Below are 19995 nucleotides of genomic sequence, written 5' to 3'. Positions count from 1 at the left end.
CTTCAGATTTGAAGGCGAGAACTATAACCATTCCGCTGTCCAGATAATTAATTGGTGTAATAATAATATGTCACCGTTTGTAAACCTTTTATGGGTTTACTGTTGGGGGAAATCCAAAGCCCAACATGATCTGTATATTAAACTGTCAAAAAGGAAGCTTCAACTCCAGTCTAATTGGTTCATTGCAATAATTGGCTAGCAGACATTGCGACGATCCATCGATTAATCGAGTACAGTCCGTTGCAAAAATCAAACCACCAATGTAATTTGTACCTTGTAATATGGTCTTGATGTTTTGCATATGCTTGTACTTAAAGAGCTTGGCCGTCTAGTATAAAATACACCACTAACTGGCAATGAGGCTTAACTTGTTGATGTGGTAATCCTTTAATGAATCTTCCAGTCAGCTGGTCCATTTGCCAATTCAATCGACTAGATACCCCATTATTGGGAGTGGGTTGGGGTAACTGTAACATGTTACACAAGGGTTGATAATCTCCTGTGTTTGTATGGGTTCAAAACACTTTCGGTCAGTTATGCTTCTCATAGTAATAACCCTTAGTTTATCAAATACCTCACACCTTTAATACATGTTTGCTGTTTCCAATGGGGTTTCTTCAAATCACAAGATAAAACATTTCGGTGGGTTGCTAGTCTTGGACCTAGCATCGGTGCGGAAGGGACGGGTTCGATTCTTAATATATTCAAAATATGTAATTAGTTTTGACCGCTCTCCCGTAAAAATAAATGCCACTGGAGTATGCTTGCCCGAAACATTACACATTAGGCTCTAGGCCTACGCCCAAAGTGTCGTGGGTCGCGGCTCTTTCGCATAGCTTAAAACCTAATGATTGGTGGGATTTGAACCTGAGATCTCAGGGACCGAAGCCCTGCGATAGACATTTTCAAACTTGTTGACAATGTTTCCGACAATTTTGTCTACCACAAGACCAGCTCACTTTCCATACTTCTCTTAAAAGCTTAGGTTTTGCTAATAAACTTAAATTTCAACACCCTCGATAAAATAATTAAAATACATTTACTTATGCGTGAATTGAAGATAATGTATCTACCAATTGAAATCAGACAATGTATTTAAAAAAGTATATCAATGGACAACCACACTCATCAGGTTAGTATTGCCAATGCGGAAATGCAGGTTACACATTGCGGCATTCCAAACAAAGAAGTGAGAAGTGTCAACTTACGGTCAAACTTGACCTTGTATTGCCAAAGTGCTGAAGACGACAGCAGCATTCCATAGAAATGGCGGATGTAGAGAAGCTGACGTCACTAACACAGAGCGGGTAACGCTGACCAAGCTATGTAAACATCATTACGTTAATGAGATAGGCTTATCTAATTTAATGTAACCTTATCGTACATGCCTTGATTCAGTTTCGTTTTTAAGTCTGTTAAGTTATCAATCTATTCGTTTTAAAATGACAAGTAGAATGTTTTAACAATATGTTTAAATATCAAGAAGCCTCTATATTTTTATAATACAGTACCGGGTATGGTTTAAAATTGTGACAAAATTGTGAATATGTTTTTAATGGCCCAAAAGATTAACTTGTCCTCGACAATGTCACAACAATGTTACAAACCTTTTCGGTGAGGTCCGGTTGATGCTCAGTCAATTTAAATACAATTATAACCGTTACTTTTCCTTCTTTAAGTTAAATTTCGTATATAAGGCAATAAGGTTATATTTGACAACAAAATGTGCGTCGTATTCTAAGTGTAGTACAGAAAACTGCCTTGCGAACAACTACGTCAGAAAGATAACAGAAAATAACATATAAATAAATGATAAATTATATAACAGAATACATTAAAACTTTATAAACATATTATTTATATTTACGCCCTTTGGACAAAATAGGTTACGGTAATTCAATTGAGATTTTAGATAAATTTTTACCCATTGTTACCGTTTAACCATTGACTATAAATACTCTATAATAGTGTATTTATACTCAATACAATATAGTCTATGGTATATCCTAAGAGTATTAACTTAATGTATCGTCAAATCAAAATATTAATTTTGAGGCCTACTACAGATGAATCTATTAATTCCCTTAAAATGAGTTTTTACCTTATTGCTATGATGTACATTGGTGATAGGGTTTAATAGGATACCTTCTTACTATAGTTATTTCTGTGTTTCTTTTATTTCAATCATTCATCGTCAGTGAATTTGCGATAAAACACAAGCCAGGTATACTAGACTTCCTCAATAAGCAACCTATAGTATTGTTAGTTAAAAAAAATCTGCAATATCTTGTATAGAGTAAGGGTTATTTTGATCATTTTAGATTTTTTGAATAGGGTAGTACAGTTGCGTAAGATGAATTGAGGATTTAACCCCACGTATTTCAAAGTAAAAGAACAATAAAAACACATGTAGTTCAAATTAAAAGAACGGTCAAAGCCCACGTAGTTCGAAGTCAAAAGTACGAGTAGAACCTGTGTTGATCAAAGTAGAAGGACGAGTAGAACCCGTGTTGATCAAAGTAGAAGAACGAGTAGAACCCGTGTTGATCAAAGTAAAATAACGAGTAGAACCCGTGTTGATCAAAGTAAAAGAACGAGTAGAACCCGTGTTGATCCAAGTAAAAGAACGAGTAGAACCCGTGTTGATCCAAGTAGAAGAACGAGTAGAACCCAAGTAGTTCAAAGTAAAAGAACGACCAAAACGTACGTAGTTCAGAGTTTAAGAGCATTCGCAGTGAAGTATGAATATCTCGCGGTAATAGGCGATTATTCATGTCAAGAGAACAAACAATTTCCAGTCATTGACTCTTAAATCTGGACCGTTTTATCTCTCCACTTATTTTTATTACGTCTTTTACTGTTCCCTGGTGAGGAGAAAGAGGATTGCTCGTAAAACCGATATCGCCGCCATTTTGTCAAAATAATTCTCAATTGATGGTTTTGTCCTGGACGCTTAAGATTCCGTTTACTTCTTAGTTTACTACTGCATCTTTTGACAGTTGAAATCCACGCTATTTAATATCTAATAAATTACTTCAAAAGCTCACTGTTCGAATTAGGTTCCAAATACGACTCAATTAGGAATATATTGAACTTTATCCATAATTATATACCAAATTGGATAGAGATATTTATTGTGCACTATAATACCTTTGTGTTTTGCACTCACTGTGCTAATTTGCAAACCCTTAACTGTATCCTTAATTGTTTTATATGTAGCTTAAAAACTTCTATTTGGTGCAAAAATACGCTTTCAAACAATTCCTTAGAAATAATTTAATCTAAACCAAAAACATAATTCAGTTTTAGAAATATAATTTAATTCTGACTATTAAGGGTAGCCATTGACTGTAAACCCTGTAGCAGCAAACCTAGTTACTCGTCAAACCTAATGTTTTAACAGTAAAAAATTACGTAGAAACGTTTTGCAAGATTTATAAATACGCACACAACTTTGATCTGACTTTAGCATTTCTAAATCGCAAAGCTGGCGTTTCAAAGGAGACGACATAATTGCCATTGGGCGCTGAACAATATCCAGCGGTTGTAAGAGTTTGTTTCAATTTGACTCAACCGTCAGAAACTCTTTAACACGAAACGCTAAATATTTTACTCTTTTGTATGAACAGTGTTACCCTAAATGTCTTTACATAATAATGCTATTTTATTCTTTGTATTAAAATAAAATTCAACACATTAAAAGTTTTAAAATCTCCACACTTTTTACTTAGACAATTAGATTTTCTCGTAAATCAAAATTGGTTTAATTTGACCTCAACTGAATTGTATTTATATTGTGTGATTTTATTGAGTTTGGATTTATTATAATTTTTACGAAACGGGATTGCATACTTGAGAAATGCTATAAACTAAGTTTTAAAATATCTCATTGTTCCATTTAATTTTTCTTACTACTTATTCATGTTTATTTTGTGTGTATTTACACCTGTGGTATTTTTTGAAGTTTTTTTGGAAGGTGCCTATCCAACCCCTGGTTCTGTTACTATCTAACGTCGACCATTTTGTTAGAAAACATCATTAATTGATAACCCAATGACAAATTAATGGTATCTGGGTCTAGTTTCGATATAGTTTGGAATCGAACCACGGAAATTCCGATTTAAAGGCTAGCACCGCAACGACGTGGCTACCCAGAAAATCAGTTATAGAAATATTTGTTGGAAAAATCATTTGTGAAAAATTAGATTAAATGGGGTAGAAAAAGGCTAAGTTAGTCAGGTTTGCCCCATTTTACAACTAAAAATCGTAATAGTTCACCTATTTCTGATTCGATCTTTTTTAACTTGGTATCGTTTGATAGGGAATTAAAAATCTCAAATAGTGTTCTTGTAATTTTTTCATAAAATCAGCCATCTTTTAGTAATTTGTAAGTTTAGACAAATTAAAATGGTCGCCATTTTTAAATTATCTGATGAATCAAGATGATTTTTTTTCTAACATGGGTCTCTATTACCTTAACATACATATCAGGTTTCGCAATGATCGGTTGAAAAACTTTAAAAAAACGTTAATGTGAAAAAACGGCAAATATCTGTTAACGAAAAAAATGTTTGAAAAAATGGAAAAAATGTTATTCTTGATTTTCTCTTTATTTTGACCCAAAGAACCATTTCCCGGAGTTTGGCTGTTTACTTACGGAACACCTTGTATATAATTTTAATTCATTTAGTAGCATGAGAATGCATTATTTTTTGTCCATGTTATGTAGCTACCTTGAAGAACGGATGGATCAAAGTAAATGTAAGGTAGGCGAGACAGGAGAGGTGGCATAACGACAAGCGACAAGCACAGAGATAAGCCAGGTCCGGTGGTTGACCTCACCATGTCGTGTTCTTAACCCATAGTGAGTCTACGCATGTATATTGATTTTTCAAAATGTGTTACAGTATCTGTTAAAGAAATGTTATCTTCGGTTACAAAACGTAACGAATTTCACTGTTATAATACTAGAAGATTTAACCAGCTGGATATTTGATAGTAAGATTATAAATAGTTATAAACTCCTCCAAATACAACTCTTTAATAAACTAACTGTATCGTTTCAAGAATACTTTTATTATATAAAAAATAATTAGTATTTGTAACGACAGTTTTATTCTGTAGGTGTTTAGGATATAAAATATCTAGAAGTATTTTTTTTATTTTATTTTATCTAACGATCTCCTACGATAATTGAAATTCGTTTCTAAATACTGGATCCATTCTATAACAAACAGTACTTGTTCTGACGTTTTATATTGTACTGTTGTGTGTAACGACAATAAAGATGTTCTTATTCTTATATTGCTGATCTCCAGGTACATTTTTTACTGAACTGTATACTCATTTATATTATAAACACTCTTGGTAACCAAGTGGTTATAGAACTCGCGTATCTGAAATTTGCGGATTTTGGACCTATTTTGTCATTGGGCTATCAATAAATTAATGCCGACTTTAGACCTACAAGACTAGGGTTTTGATCGTTTCCATGCAAAATCCGTAAATATGTTAACATGGAAAAACGTGAAACAATTTAAGAAAGACTAACTATGTGAAGGCGACGGTAAAATTTTGTTTCAAGTTTAAAAAAATAACTGTGTTAGATCCCACACATTTTTAAAACAATGAATGATAGATTATTTTTAGTATTTGATGATTTTATAATATCGTGTATCTCAATAAACCATCGCCGATTATGTGTTTCAAATGACATTTTATTCTCATCTTTCTTTTGAGTATTTTTTCATTTAAGGAGTTGTTTCAGGAAGTGAGAGCGTTCAGAAGCTTATCTCTCTAGCGAGGATGGTTACACGCGTTTTCAATTCTTTTCAGACATATTGTTACTTATTTATTCATGGCTTGAAATAAAAGGGTGGAAGGTTTCTGTCCATTAGGTGACCTTTCTTTTCACAATCTCCACCCTAGTCACCTCACGAGAAACGAACGTTCAATACGACCTCGCTGGACTCTGATTCGTCATCTTTCTGGAAGTTTAGTTTATTAACAATGTTCTTCGCGAAAAGTTATATTTTATAGCACTCCGAAACCATTTTCTTAATTTACATTTTATCACCCTTAACAACACTATGGGATCAACTTTCAAGCTAAATCAGCAATTATTGTTGACAAGCTACACGAATACATAGAATATACATATGGAAAAGACCCAAAAGTACATATAGTAAGTAGTTGCACGGGGGGGGGGGGGTGATCCTGGATGTTAAATCGGTAATACTGTATCTCAACTTTCTCAACGTAAGTTATTAGTGGTCCCAAAAACATATAGAGGTTTTTTACGTGTTGTACTTAGATTATTGTAACAGGCATGTTTTCAAATCCCAAAATAATAAAATTTTAGCCCACGAAAGGAACACCAAACCGAACTCAACCTAAAATTAATAAATTTCAACAACGTTCTCTAATCTATGGTCATAGTCATGGTGGTATTTTATGTTGTATGAATGTTACACACGTGGTATTCTATTGTGTAAAGCTCGGCCCCCAGGTATTTGTATTTGCTGTAGATTCATTTTCTGTCTTCATATTCTACTCTCTAGTGTGGTCACGGCCATAGTAGTGTTTTACGTTCTATGTATGTAACACACGTGCAAATTTGCAATGTAATTCGAGGTCGGTGTGCATTCCACACAGTTTCTTCGTGAAATGAAGATTAATAATAAACGGAAAACATTCATTACAAGTTAAAAACTTATTTTAAATAAAAGTTTGTCCAAACGATTTTTGGTCGGATTTTTATAGTCATATCAGACCCTTGAAGTAATAATAACGTGGGAGCAAATTTCTAACGTGTAAACATTTTACGTTTGTAGTTTACATATAGTATATATATAAACTTTTTATACCAAACTACGCTTATAATTCTCAAATCAATATATTGCAAAATTTACAATTATAATATAATTCACAATATATTTCATTATATGTACATTAAATTGTTGTAGTATAACTAGAAATCTTTCAAATTAAATTATTATAAGCGTAATGTTGGCGAGAGGTTTCAATACTTGATGATGATGATGATGATGATGATATCTTCGAGGAATGAGTATTCATACACATATTATCACTAAGACTAAGGCTAACTCTTTTCGGCAATAGCTCAGATTTACCACCTCTATGTTCCTGGTTCAAATCCCAACAGTCACTCATGGCTTTTATTTGATAATACCGCGGCCCTCTATGCCTAGGCTGAATAAATGTGTAAAATAGTTCCGGGCTAGAGCCTTGGAGTATGCAAAGATGGCACATAAAATGATTCTCTCCCATACTCCATGCAGTGTTTAAAGAAGTTTACTCTTTCCTTACAGAGCTAGACGACGTTTGGATGTAAAAATACGTAAACGTAACGGGACTTAAGTACGTCATCGGATATTAATCAATAATTGGTTATTTTTGTGAGTTTTCGTTAGCTCAAAACAAATTTAAACATGACATACAGATTTTGATAAAGTGAATTCTCGCCTGCAAATAACACCCATCGTATCTGGTTTACAATTTATTACTTACTTCGTCTACTAGAATCAAGGTAGGGATGGGGGGTCTAAATTATGTAGTCTCATAGTAGTTCTTTACATCGTTGGTCTCATAACATAGCCCAGGTCGTATAGCGAGAGGATTGTCCCATTATGAGTTCACAGACAGTTGCACCGGTGTAAACGGAACTCTACCCAATTTCCCTCGGGTCTGGGGTCCTACAAGATAGGCAAGTCTGGGGAAGACGGGTATTCTTTGTGGCGTATTTCAGAAGGAGACATATGACCTTTGGAGTCGGGGAAGAAAATAAGACATTAACATTCCACTTCTCGTATCAAGTTCTAAACCAAATCTCTTGAAGACAGTGGCGTCATTTCACCAAATCCTTGGGGGGGAAACACTGGGGGTACGGAATACCCCCCAGCAAACGGGGGGGATGATGGTCAGGGGGTCCTCCCCCGAAAAATTTTGCAGTTTTGAAACAAAAAAGAGGGGTTTAAGCTTATTTTAAATGTCAAAAGCACTTCGAATAAAAACAAAAGTATGAGTAAAATTTATTTAAATTTAAGCAGAAAATTAATGAAACTATCAATTATTGACAACAGACAGAAACATAATAATATGTTGGTAAGTTAGTCATCTAAGAAACGTGATCAATAGTTTCATGGTGTATTAATATTATTTTTGATATTAAATTTATGACCAAATTCTCTTGTACAACATTTAGACCTATAGCAATGAATACGGTTGTATTCATAGCCTATAGTTTATAATTGTTTAATTTGGTTTTTAAATAAAACACAAGTATTTAAGTACTTAAAAGCAAATCAAATTTTATTATCAATGAAATAATTTGACACAATTAATTTGAATGTGCTACTAAGACACTAAAAAATAATATTTTGGTTTCAAATTACTGTAGAAGAATAGGCAAGATTTTTGTCTTCCGTGCTTTTTAGGATTTGACAGGAGAAATTTGTATATTAGTCAATGATATTGCTAGTACAGCATATTTTTTTCTCTAGTCCAGGAACCAGGGGGGGGGCAAATGTTCCCCCCTGCCCCCCCCCCCAAATGACGCCCTGCTTGAAGACTGGGGACACCAAAAAGTCCTCTTCATTGATGTGTGTAGTAAAATAATAAAACTACAATAACGGTAACTGGGCACAACCCGCGCAACGGTGGCCTAGTGCCAGCAGCTTATCTTTCTACAAACACTAGCTGAACTGTCAATTCTGATAACCCCCCAGTTCAATGAGGTACTAAATCAAAACCCACTGCTTTTATAAATACAAAGACTTATATGTTGATGGGTTTATACTTGTCATTATAACACAAACGTTAGTTAGTAAAATACATGGTAGATCATGGTAGATTTCGAATAACTAGCGAATTATTCTATAGGGAAGCAGCTATTACCGTAGGTGGCACGAAAAGGCCTAGACCTTCACTTTTCACTTTTCAATTTCTACGTCCATTAACACGATAGGTCAGTTTTGGTCTAGTTTTAATAATTCATGAATAACCTATGTAGAACTGGATAAACGTGATTGAGTTTGAGAACCAGGATCATCGCAAAATTAAAACGGTTGGTGTTTTGGAATTTTGCCATGTTCCAAAGTCCAATTTATATTTTCATGTAATTCTTAAGGAGAAAAAGGTAACTGTTGTAGTTTGCTTGTTACGGGTATATTTTGATCGAATTTGTCAAATTTATTTATTCCATCCTATACAGTACTATTTATGTGTTTTATAGGGAAATCGCCACTAAAAATAAACAAAAATGCCTGGAGATACCATTACCAGATCAGTACCCACATACCAAATGTCATCAAAATCGGACCACATTTGAGGTCTGTAGCTCTGTACACATCCACACAAACACACCCTCAGACATCACTTTTTAACACACTTTTTTTTGGGTTCAGGGGGCCCAAAACGGACATCTTTCTAAAACTCAAGCTCAAAAATGTTGACGAAGACAAAACTTTCGCCTATATGTATAGGGGGAGAAAGTAAAAATCAATTCACCGTGCTGTGTTCCACATTGTATTATAAAAAATATATTTTATAAAAAAAAAATAAATTATCTTTTAGATCTATATTTTTAGTAATCAGATAAATTGGCTCAAGCTTATATGGAAGGCCTACCTTCTTGTTATATTTTCTAAAAATATAATTCTTAACGAGCAAAATGATTACTGTATAAGAGTTAGTGGAAGCGAGCAAAAGCACAGCGGTGGAGGTGGAGCAGACTGAGTGTAGTGTACACTTCGTTACCATCAGGGGGTTGAGGGGCCACAGGCCATACCCGCCCCCCTAATTGCGCCCTAATAAGACACCAACTCTCAAAACAATTTTACCTGCGAAAATTGTCATTCAGAATAAGTCCATCTTGAAACTTTTCAAGTAAGCAATTTCCAGCTCTTTATTAAAATGTTTCTTTTCTAGCTAATCTTTTAATTTTTTAATCTACGAGATTAATTTCCTATTGCGAAATTGTTTTGTTATAATTAATAGGTTTGGTTGGCTCAGTAATTTTTATATTAATTATATACAAATTCTCGTATACATTTAATTGTACTCCAATGAAGACGGATATATGCGTTTTATTGGTACTTTTTAGTTTGTTGCTTTTGTTATTTGACCTTCGTATCATGTCTAGATACGCTTCTACTTATTTGAAAATCTTATTGTACAAAACAATAAACCTTTTGTTAAAAGGTTCAATTATATGTTCTATGAAAAATGACTAAAATAGCACAACCTTTAGAGCTGTCTGAGATTAGTTATATAATGCCAATGTATTGTATTGACATCAAAGCCCATATACTGTGCCACTCCACTCAACCAATTAACTCCTCTAAAACCAAGGTAAATTGATTAAGGCGCACACGTGAATATCCTCTATCGAAATTGAACATTATGGTTTCCAACAGAATCAATATATTTTTAACTACATCAATTGAAAAAATACTTTTTGCTTAGATTTGTCCAATTAACTCAGGAACGCAACCGAAATGTTAAATATTTTCTCAAAACTTGTTCCTCAGCTTAAAATATCTTCCGGATGTGGATGGCATTTGCAACAAAAGAAGATTTAATACAGTGTCACTCCATTTCGCAACTTAACCTCTCTTCCTGCGTGAAAACTTTCTTTGAAGTTTAAAGTCAGAATATTATCAACGCTAACGCTGCATTTTATCATCTCCGCCACCGACTTGAACCATTGATGGATCCGAAAAGTAAATAAACCTTCATCCGTGGTTTCTGGTTTGAATATAATCTGCTTTGTCACTGCTTTGGTAAAATTTTTCTATTCAACGGTATAGTGCGGTTGTGTGTGTATCAACAATAAAGTTGGTTCTTGCTAATCCGACCCATGATAGTCCGACCCAACGATAAATCAAATCAAATATCAGCAGTTACCTGTACAATTCTGGGATTTTCGTGTTGTGACAGTTTTGCGTATTTCTAATCCGATTCCACGGACCCTGAAGTAAAAATCTTAGTGATTATTGGGTAGAAAATACATTTCTAAGTAATTTTTACCGTAGAATAGCCTTTTTATTGTGGAATACTTACAAAATACCAATTACTAATTGAATTTATAATACAGGTTATACTCACCGATGATATTTAGACCTACGAGATACAGCTGTTCATGATAAGCTTAATCAAATATATTTTTATTAATTTTAATTAAAACATTTATTTTCTAAAATAATGCATGAACTGATCAATTTGAACACCCCGTAGTTGCGAAGTGTAAGGCTTTAGGTATATAAATTAACACGTCTTGGCTTATAGGTTAAATTTAGTATTTTTTTCGGTTATATGACGTTATCGGTAGCTTACTTGTTTCCATAACTGTTGAATTATCGAGAATGAACCGTGCAATATAAGTTACAACTCTAAGGTTTTAACTCTAACTAACTTTTAACTTTAGATGTGATTGTAATTGTATTTCATTAAAATTTAATTAATAAAACAAGAGAGTAAAATTATTATACAAAGTAATAGACCTGTGCAGAGCTGTAAAATAAATTAGGTTTAAAATAGTTATGTTGAACTTAATTTTACCACAGTGTAAGGTAGGACTACTATTTGATTATATAGCCTAAGAAAATATAAAAGTTTATATAAATGTCTTGGTGCTACATATCCTCTGAATATTATTGGCCGAAATTATACGTCCATTTTGGCGAAGGCAGCGTATTACATGTGAAAGAAACTCATAAGACCAAAGGCTGCATGAAATGAAGTTTCACAGTTTCCTGCAACTGTTTAATCCTGCGTCGGAACTCATACAAGCGGACCGAACTCGTAACTTTATCCTATAAAAGAGGCATATCGGGTCAAAGTAACATACGATTGACGTCAGTGTATATTTTTAAAATTATGTTAAATTGTTGTTTAAAAAACTATATTTGAAAACTGTTTGTTCAAAGTTGGTGATGGTAGATGTGTGGTGTTTAAAGGAATTTTTGCGGACGTATTATATCACGATTTTAACTATACAGTAACTTCTAGTTTTAGCGAATTTCCCATACTATTGACGTTTGGTCAAAAACACTTTTTACCTTCCCTGTAGCAGCAAACCTAAGCACTCGTTAAATCTAATGCTATTTAAATTGGAAATAAATATGTCTTATTCATGGAAATATTTGAGTAAAAATTTAATCAGACAAGTGTAAATTTGCTTAGTCTGCAGGTTTGCTGCAGCGGGGGTATTTACTATTAGATCGTACACTAAATGAATACAAGTTTCGGCGAGGAAAGTGGTTTTGTTATAGTTGTATTGTATTGTAGTTGATTAAACAAATTATTATATATTGGCCTTTTTGAACTTTTAAATTTTGTATTACATTACTATACAGTTGTATTGTTTAAATTAAAATTGTTTGAATTTATATTTTTCCAACGCGTTTTTCCATACATGAACCTGTCCATGACCAACATTGAACACATATGATTATGGTTTTAGTGTTAGCGTCATTGTTTTACAACGTAGGCACACGTTTGGAAATTGTTGGCTAAAAATAAACTAATGACTTCGGTTTGGCCTCCAATATTGATAAGCCATGTTTTGCCCCCTCATCGCTGAGTCAGTAATTGAAGGAATGAAGTTAAGCTGTTAATATTGGTTAGCATCACCCTGTTTATTTGAATGACTATCGGAAAGGGAACGGCCACATACTGTAAACAGGAATCAACAATACGAGGTGCGGATTTCAGATAAACATTGTTAAAACATTTACAAAATGACTCTCAATTATCATACACCATTATTGGCATATACGTATTATTTCGTTATACAATATTACAGTAATTTAGACAAATAAAAATATTTAAATATAATTATGGAATGCGAAGTGAATCTTCTTAATAAAGTTCTCCATGTTTGGACCGGTAAAACATAACAATCGATGTTTAAAGCAGTTCATAGTTATTATTTTGTTTGGTAAAAAATGCTATCCCTACTTTAAAGTGACATTGTAAACGCTTCTGTAACCTCTCCATAACTTATATTTGGAACTTAATACAATAGTATGTATACGGGGCAAGAAAGAGTCTCGATTTAATTATCCATCAATCGTCGTTCATCAAGCGATCAGATTTCATACTAAATATTTACTAAGTCTTGATTACAGTTGTATACCATATTCGTGGATTTTCAACCAGGGACGTCCCAACCAGGGGTTGCAGTTTTTATGTAATGTGCGGAGTTTTGTATGAAAATAAACGTCAATTCTATCGTCATAGAATTCTGCAAACCTAACTTCGTTAAATCTATAATTTATCAAAATAAAACTATTGAAAGATTGGTATAAAATTGATTCGTGTTCTGATTTCTTCCAAGTTTGTTCGTTGTTTGTCCTTTACCCAAATCCATCCGTATAACGTTATGTTTCACTTTAATAGATATTATCAATACTTCTTGATTTGGTATAATGTACATATTTATACATACATAAGTGGTATACGCTTAAACCGTTAAACCGTTCACATTTGTGGGCCCAGCAGGATTTGCACAACTCATAAGAAAATATGAAACCTCCCCCCATAGACCCCCCCCCTCATAGTAAGGGGTAAGGAAATCCTTTCAGAAGCTTTAAATCGGGATGACAAGTAGACTGAACTGTGGATTTAACTGAGGGATATGGTCGAGTCATTGTGTAAGTGTTCAGGAAACGAAAGCATAAAGTGCCTAATTTCTTTGAATTCTAGTTTGAGGGATTAGAGCAAGGAATATTGGGTTTCATTTATTTGTTCTAAAGGCAATACAGTATCCCCGTAATATTTAATGTAGGTACAGTATGGAATTTCTTTTTTTATGTACTTTTCCATGTTAGCGAATTTCCCATATAGGGAATAAGCTATTACCGTAGGTCTCATGGTAAGACCTAGACCCGGGGCCGATTTACTTTTTGTTTTGAGTTCCCCAGAGATAAAAAACACCATCCGTTCAAATTCATATATTTATTTATATGTGTCCGTTAGCACGATAACTCGAGCAAAAATGATCAGATTTTGATGAAATTTTTTATGAACGTGTAAACTTACATTTATTCGAACGGGTTCGCAAACCAGCATGATTGGACTAGGGGAACAGGGGTTTATGGGGTAAAAGTTGGGGTTTCCCATTTTTCACCCTGTAAACATAAGATTTTGCATTTTCTTTCCAAACCATTTTGTAGAGCTCAAAAACAAATAATTTAGTATATTGAAGCATTGTTGTATGTCTAACGGTTATGGAAAATATCCTCAAAAAGTGTAAATTTAAAATTACCATGTTATTCTTATGGAGAATAAATAAACTGCTGTAGCTTGCTTGTCTATGGGCATATTTTAATGAAATTTTGAAATTTTGTTTACCTCATACTAAGCTATCAATATTTCGATAACTCCCCCCCCCCCGATTTTCTTCCCTGTAGCAGCAAACATAAGTACTCATCAAAATGAATGATATTTAAATAGAAAATAAATCTGAGAATTTTAAGGGAATAATTTAGTGGAATTCCGGCCAGGTAGATGGAAATCAACTTAGTCTGCAGGTTTGCTGCGGCGGGGGTATTCTGCTTTACCTGGGCACTTGTTGTAGGATGTGGTGGCTGGAGTGGCGTGAGTGTGCCGGCGCGTGGCCCTGGTCCCTGCCCATGTAGCAGACCCTGATATGCCGGGTCTTGTGGTGTTCAGACGCCGGTGGAGCGTCGGGAGCGACGATCTCGTTGTTCCAGGAGTCTTCCTGTTCGTAGTTCACCTTATCTGGTAAGTAACAAACCTCATTTGTGATGCAAACTTCATCCAGTACGATATTTGTCATTGCCGTACTTGGATTATAACAAATTAACATTTCATCAACAATCTTTTTTATAAAATATTAGCAGATTGGCAAATATTTTAAGTTTAAGTGATAGACCTAGTTCAATTAAATAGAATATCAGAATATGAAACATTTTAATTAAAGAATTTCCAAACCAGTGTTGTTTGTATTCATGTTATACTGTATATTACTTTAGTAATTTACTCCATGTGCAAAATAGATTGATCCAAAATAGTGATCAAACTCTTATCCTCAGTCATATTTTTCATTAATGGAAAACTTTTTTTTCATATGTTAATTTCAACATCTACAATTATGAAATCTCAATTAGGAAAATCTCATATCTGCTAGAACCCTCGACAAAAATACCAACAAACACACGATTTTAAATTATAATGTCCAAACAAAACCACATTATGGTACTTGGATAAATATTTTACATTCTGAAACTGTCTACGTGGGTCCATAAATTTGAGTTATACTACCTGTAGGTTTAAAGGTTTATAGTCATGTAAATTCCGAGATCATTTTACAACTCTGTTCACCGATATTCGTGTTATGGCTCGTATAACATCCATCACTGCACCTCTTCGATAGTTTATTACAAGCATTTTAAACGAACATCTTATTAGAAGTTCCTACGATGATTTTTGTTGTTACCCTAACAACAAACAGGTATCCGCGTCCTACTAATTCTAAATGTTTGTCCTCAATGGGTTTAGAAAATGTTAAAATTGTATACAAAATAAATTCCCTTTGAACATGTTTAAGTATAGGATTCTACTGATCAGTTTGGAGCCGTTACAGGCTACATTGGTCGGAATCTGTGTTGTGAGACTAACCTTTGCGCTAGTCCATTGACATTTAGTTGTAAAGGTCCCTTGACTAGAGCGAGCGCGGGTTCAAGATTTGTTTCAAGAGTAAACTATCTCGAATATTGTTCGAAACGTCCGAAGTGCTTGATGTGTTATTCTTGTTTAGGAGTTCAGGTTTCAACAAGTCCTTTGACAGATGGTACATTGCTCCTTTATATAGAGCAAATCGATTTGCCTATGCAATATGAGTTTGCCAACGGTCTAAACGTGTTCACTGATATTAAACGCACCCAGAGATTAGAAGATTTAAATTTTCAATTCTGTATTTTGGTTGTATTCATTCGGATTCTCTTGATCGGTATTCCAACGAATTTCTTGACTACTTTTTGCATTCTCTATATTAAATAGTTTTCAACAATGGCGATTCTTAACTATTGACTATTTTTTTTAACCATGCATAGTATCAGTATTCAAATCGTGTTGCGTCTTTTGTAAATATAAGTTAAGGTATTGTTAGTTAATAAGTCATTTATTGGTATTGTAATATTTCTTTTGTTTGTATTGACTTGAGTAGTTTTGAAAAACAGTATTGTTACTGAAAACCGCTTTAAATAAAAGACGTTTTATTATTATTATTAAATGAAAAAGTTTGTTAAGATTACATACATACAAGAGTAACGTAACACGTACGAGTTGTATTTTAGTTTAATTCTCTTTGATAAACCGTTGCTTTTAAAATATTTTGGGGGTAGTTGTAAAAACGATTATGTATTTTATAAAACGACGATCCAAATATTATCTGGCACCAGTTTGCGAGCGATTAAGGCATTTTAACCAACAAAAACAAAATCAAACATAAATTCTGACCCCATTGTTTTACTAACGATTTTATTTTATTTCACCCTCAACGATAAATATTTCTTTCCGTTATGATATTTGTAAACCTGATTGAACATGAATGGTGTCTCTTCAATGATATCGTCCCACGCCTCCGCATAAACGCTGATATTAAAGTTGCATTCAACTTATTTAATTTGATCGTTTCATAAAGTCTAAAAGTGTACAACACTTTTAAACTCTTTTGTACAGGTTATTGATGAATCCTTAAAGTGAATGAAGACGAAATTGTGTTTCTAAGAACTCCTTGTCTGTAGAAAATAAATAATAAATTGATCACATTGTCTGCGTCTATTTACGCATCAACTGTTATGCAATAATAACTGAATCAATACTTATGCCTTGTGGAGCTAAGTTTTAAAGTTTTAATAACTTTGTAGGCTTACAAACGATGTGAGAACAATTTATTTCAAGACGCCCTTTGAGAAGTGAACAAAGTTTTAGGCCTACTTATTTTCAAACCCTAGTTTGTGTTATTCGAATATCTAAACACATGGGCTAGACTTTTGTAAAACTTTTAACTATCTGTTTAACATCGTAATAAATCGTTTATACTTAATTTGGTATTTCTTGTTCAATAAATTATTTATTAACAATTAGCTCAATTCTTCGAAATATCATCTCACGCCTTCTCATCGGGAGGTTATATTTCCTTTATTTTGATACCTACCCATATTTATTTGTACAGTGTATTTTTTGTGTTTCAATGCTATATGTCGTTTAAAAATAGACTAATTATATTAATAGTCAATACTTCTTCTATAATATTGTTCAAGTATACAAATTAATCAAGGGATAGTATATCAAAAGTTTTAACATTTACAGCATACATATACATACACATCTTGTATACAGGGTGTCTCGTAAGTAAACAGCTAAATTCTTGGAAATGGTCTTCGGATGTTAAATCGTGTATTGATATCAAATTAACAGAATCTAGGATGATTAAATTAAAAATAGTTAACAAAATTCAATTCTGACAACTTTACCTTTTACCTTTCAAGCGGGGTTTCCCTTTTGAACTACGAAACACTGAACTGCTACGTCAGCCTCAATTATTATTCTTATCTATCATCGCCTTGTACCATCGTTGACTCAGTCCCCCAACCCCCTTGGGTTTGTCCATCCTCACTTATACGTTGTTTTAGAATAAGACAATAATTCTTCCAACTTTCGTTAACCCATTTATTTTTACTGTATGTATTTATTTGTTTAAAAGTTAAACCTACTTAATTATTGGTTTTAGATTATAATTTATAAAATTTAGTTCAAAATCGTATACATTTAAATAATGGGAAATATAATCCTTAAACCTTTGTGACATTTAAGAAAGTAAATAAAAGAATCTTATTCGCCTATTGGGTCTGATGATAATTGGAGTGTCCAATCGAAATCGATCACCAATTACCATCTTTTTGTATATTTACAGTTTTGTGAGTAACAGTATAAGCGTAAGTATATGTTTTAAGTGTTATAAGACGTTTCTTTTATTTACTTTCCGTAAATTTAATAACACGTACAATGCTGATCAAGAAGACATTTAAGATTATTTTAACCTGAATGAATTAAAAATATCCAACTGGAGCGCAAATTGATTACTTGTGGCTTAAGGGTCAATTATTGAGGCTCAGCTGATGTTATAGTCTCTATAACGATTTAGATAATTGGGTCTCTAAAAGCTACCTGAGGTTTATTTGATGGTTTATACTGGCTACTTATTTTTACTCGGCCTATATTGGAAAACAGTCCAATATACTAAACTGTCCCATATATTAGACTTCCCAGTTTATTTCAAACTCTCTTTGGTCATAAACTGTTAATATATCCTAATCCGGGTAAGCGGATGCAATGAATCATAATACAAATATCGAAAATAAACTTTTTCGGTTCGAAATCGATCACAAAATTTCCAAACATACAAAATGGCATGAATTAGTGACAGTCAAAAAGAGGAGAAATTTAACAAAAAGATTGATACTTGTGTATTTTTCGCCATGCACAAAATATTTTTCTAAATGTCATACATTCTGTGTAAAACCGCCTAAGCAATGGCTTCCAACATAGCTTCTATAATATCTTGCAATTTTCAACAAATAACTGACACAGGGATAGTTAAGTCTCAGTATAGTTAAGTTAGTTGTTACTCAGTGGAAAAGTAATAAGGAAGACCAACTAGTAGTTGTTGGTGTTGGTGTTGGTGAGCAATACAGGGCATTTAGTTAACAGGGGTGTTTATCATGTCCAAGATCACAATCTAGTCCCAAAATGCCCAAAAAGATAATATTCACATATTGAATTCACATAGTACTGTTCATGACCTCTAAGAACAGTACTAGTCTTGGGTGTTATGACAATTTCCGAAAATTTTATTTTGGACATTATGACACGTTCGAATATTCAGTTTTATGGAACACCCTGTATATAGGAAGTGTCTTTTAAATGTTAAAAACTCTTTATATGCCATCCCTTGATTGTACTTAAACAATTTTATAGTTGTAGTCTTGACTATGAATCATTCTATTTTACAACGTGATTAGAATTTAAAAGCAAAACTCATACAAAACAATATGGATACTAAATAAAGTAAATTGAACCTCACGATGAGTAGGCGAAGGAGTTTAATTTGAACGAATCAAGCTTAATAATCACAATCGAATAATAATCAATTATACAGTAAACTTACGCAAGTATAAATGATTTCTCACAATGTTAAGCAGATAATTCTTACATTTTATGAAAAGACAATTTCTTCAGAAATTCGAATAACACAAACTAGGATTTGAAAGACTTGGAACTTTGTTTACTTCTCGGAAGAGCAACTTGAAACGAACTGCTCGCGCTATGTTTATAAGTCTAAAAAATTATAAAATCCAAACAATTGAGCTATAGAAAGTATAAGTTTGATTCAGTTATTGCATAACAGTTGATGCGTAAATCGACGCAGACAATGTGATCTATTTATAATTTATATTCTACAGAGAAGCAGTTTTTAGAAACACAATTTCGTCTTCATTCACTTTAAAGGATTCATCAATAACCTGTACAAAAGAGTTTAAAAGTGTTGTACACTTTTAGACTTTATGAAACGATCAAATTAAATAAGTTGAATGCAACTTTAATATCAGCGTTTATGCGGAGGCGTGCGACGATATCATTGAAGAGACACCATTCATGTTCGATCAGGTATACAAATATCATAACGGAAAGAAATATTTATCGTTGAGGGTGAAAAAAAATTAAATAAATTTGTTAGTAAAACAATGGGGTCAGAATTTATGTTTGATTTACTTTCTTTGGTTCCAAGTCCTCCATCGTCCATTAATATTAGTATTTGGTATATTGGTATTGTTTTTTTAGGTATTTTCTTCTACAAAACACCCTGTATATAAAATGTAAAACTTATTGTAACATTTACAGTTTAAGTATAAAAATATAAAAATAGTTTTGGAAGACGTATTA

At 33.2% G+C, this 19995-nt stretch overlaps 1 protein-coding gene across 3 annotated transcripts in view; it reads left to right on the top strand.

Annotated features, from left to right (window-relative positions):
* Positions 1-19995, top strand: part of LOC128997983 (diacylglycerol lipase-alpha) — a 78494-nt gene that overhangs the window by 6882 nt on the left and 51617 nt on the right. For all 3 annotated transcript variants that reach the window (XM_054423869.1, XM_054423868.1, XM_054423870.1), the window contains exon 2: positions 14603-14769. In XM_054423869.1, coding sequence (XP_054279844.1) covers positions 14675-14769 — 95 coding nt within the window. In that variant the 5' untranslated portion in view covers positions 14603-14674. The remainder of the gene's footprint in view (positions 1-14602; positions 14770-19995) is intronic.

Source organism: Macrosteles quadrilineatus, unplaced genomic scaffold, assembly GCF_028750875.1.
Source record: "Macrosteles quadrilineatus isolate MER2022 unplaced genomic scaffold, UCM_ALF_1.0 Scaffold_7__1_contigs__length_78375512, whole genome shotgun sequence".
NCBI lineage: Eukaryota > Metazoa > Arthropoda > Insecta > Hemiptera > Cicadellidae > Macrosteles > Macrosteles quadrilineatus.
The sequence above is the reverse complement of the archived record's forward strand: the minus strand, read 5'-3'. Positions and strand labels throughout refer to the sequence as shown.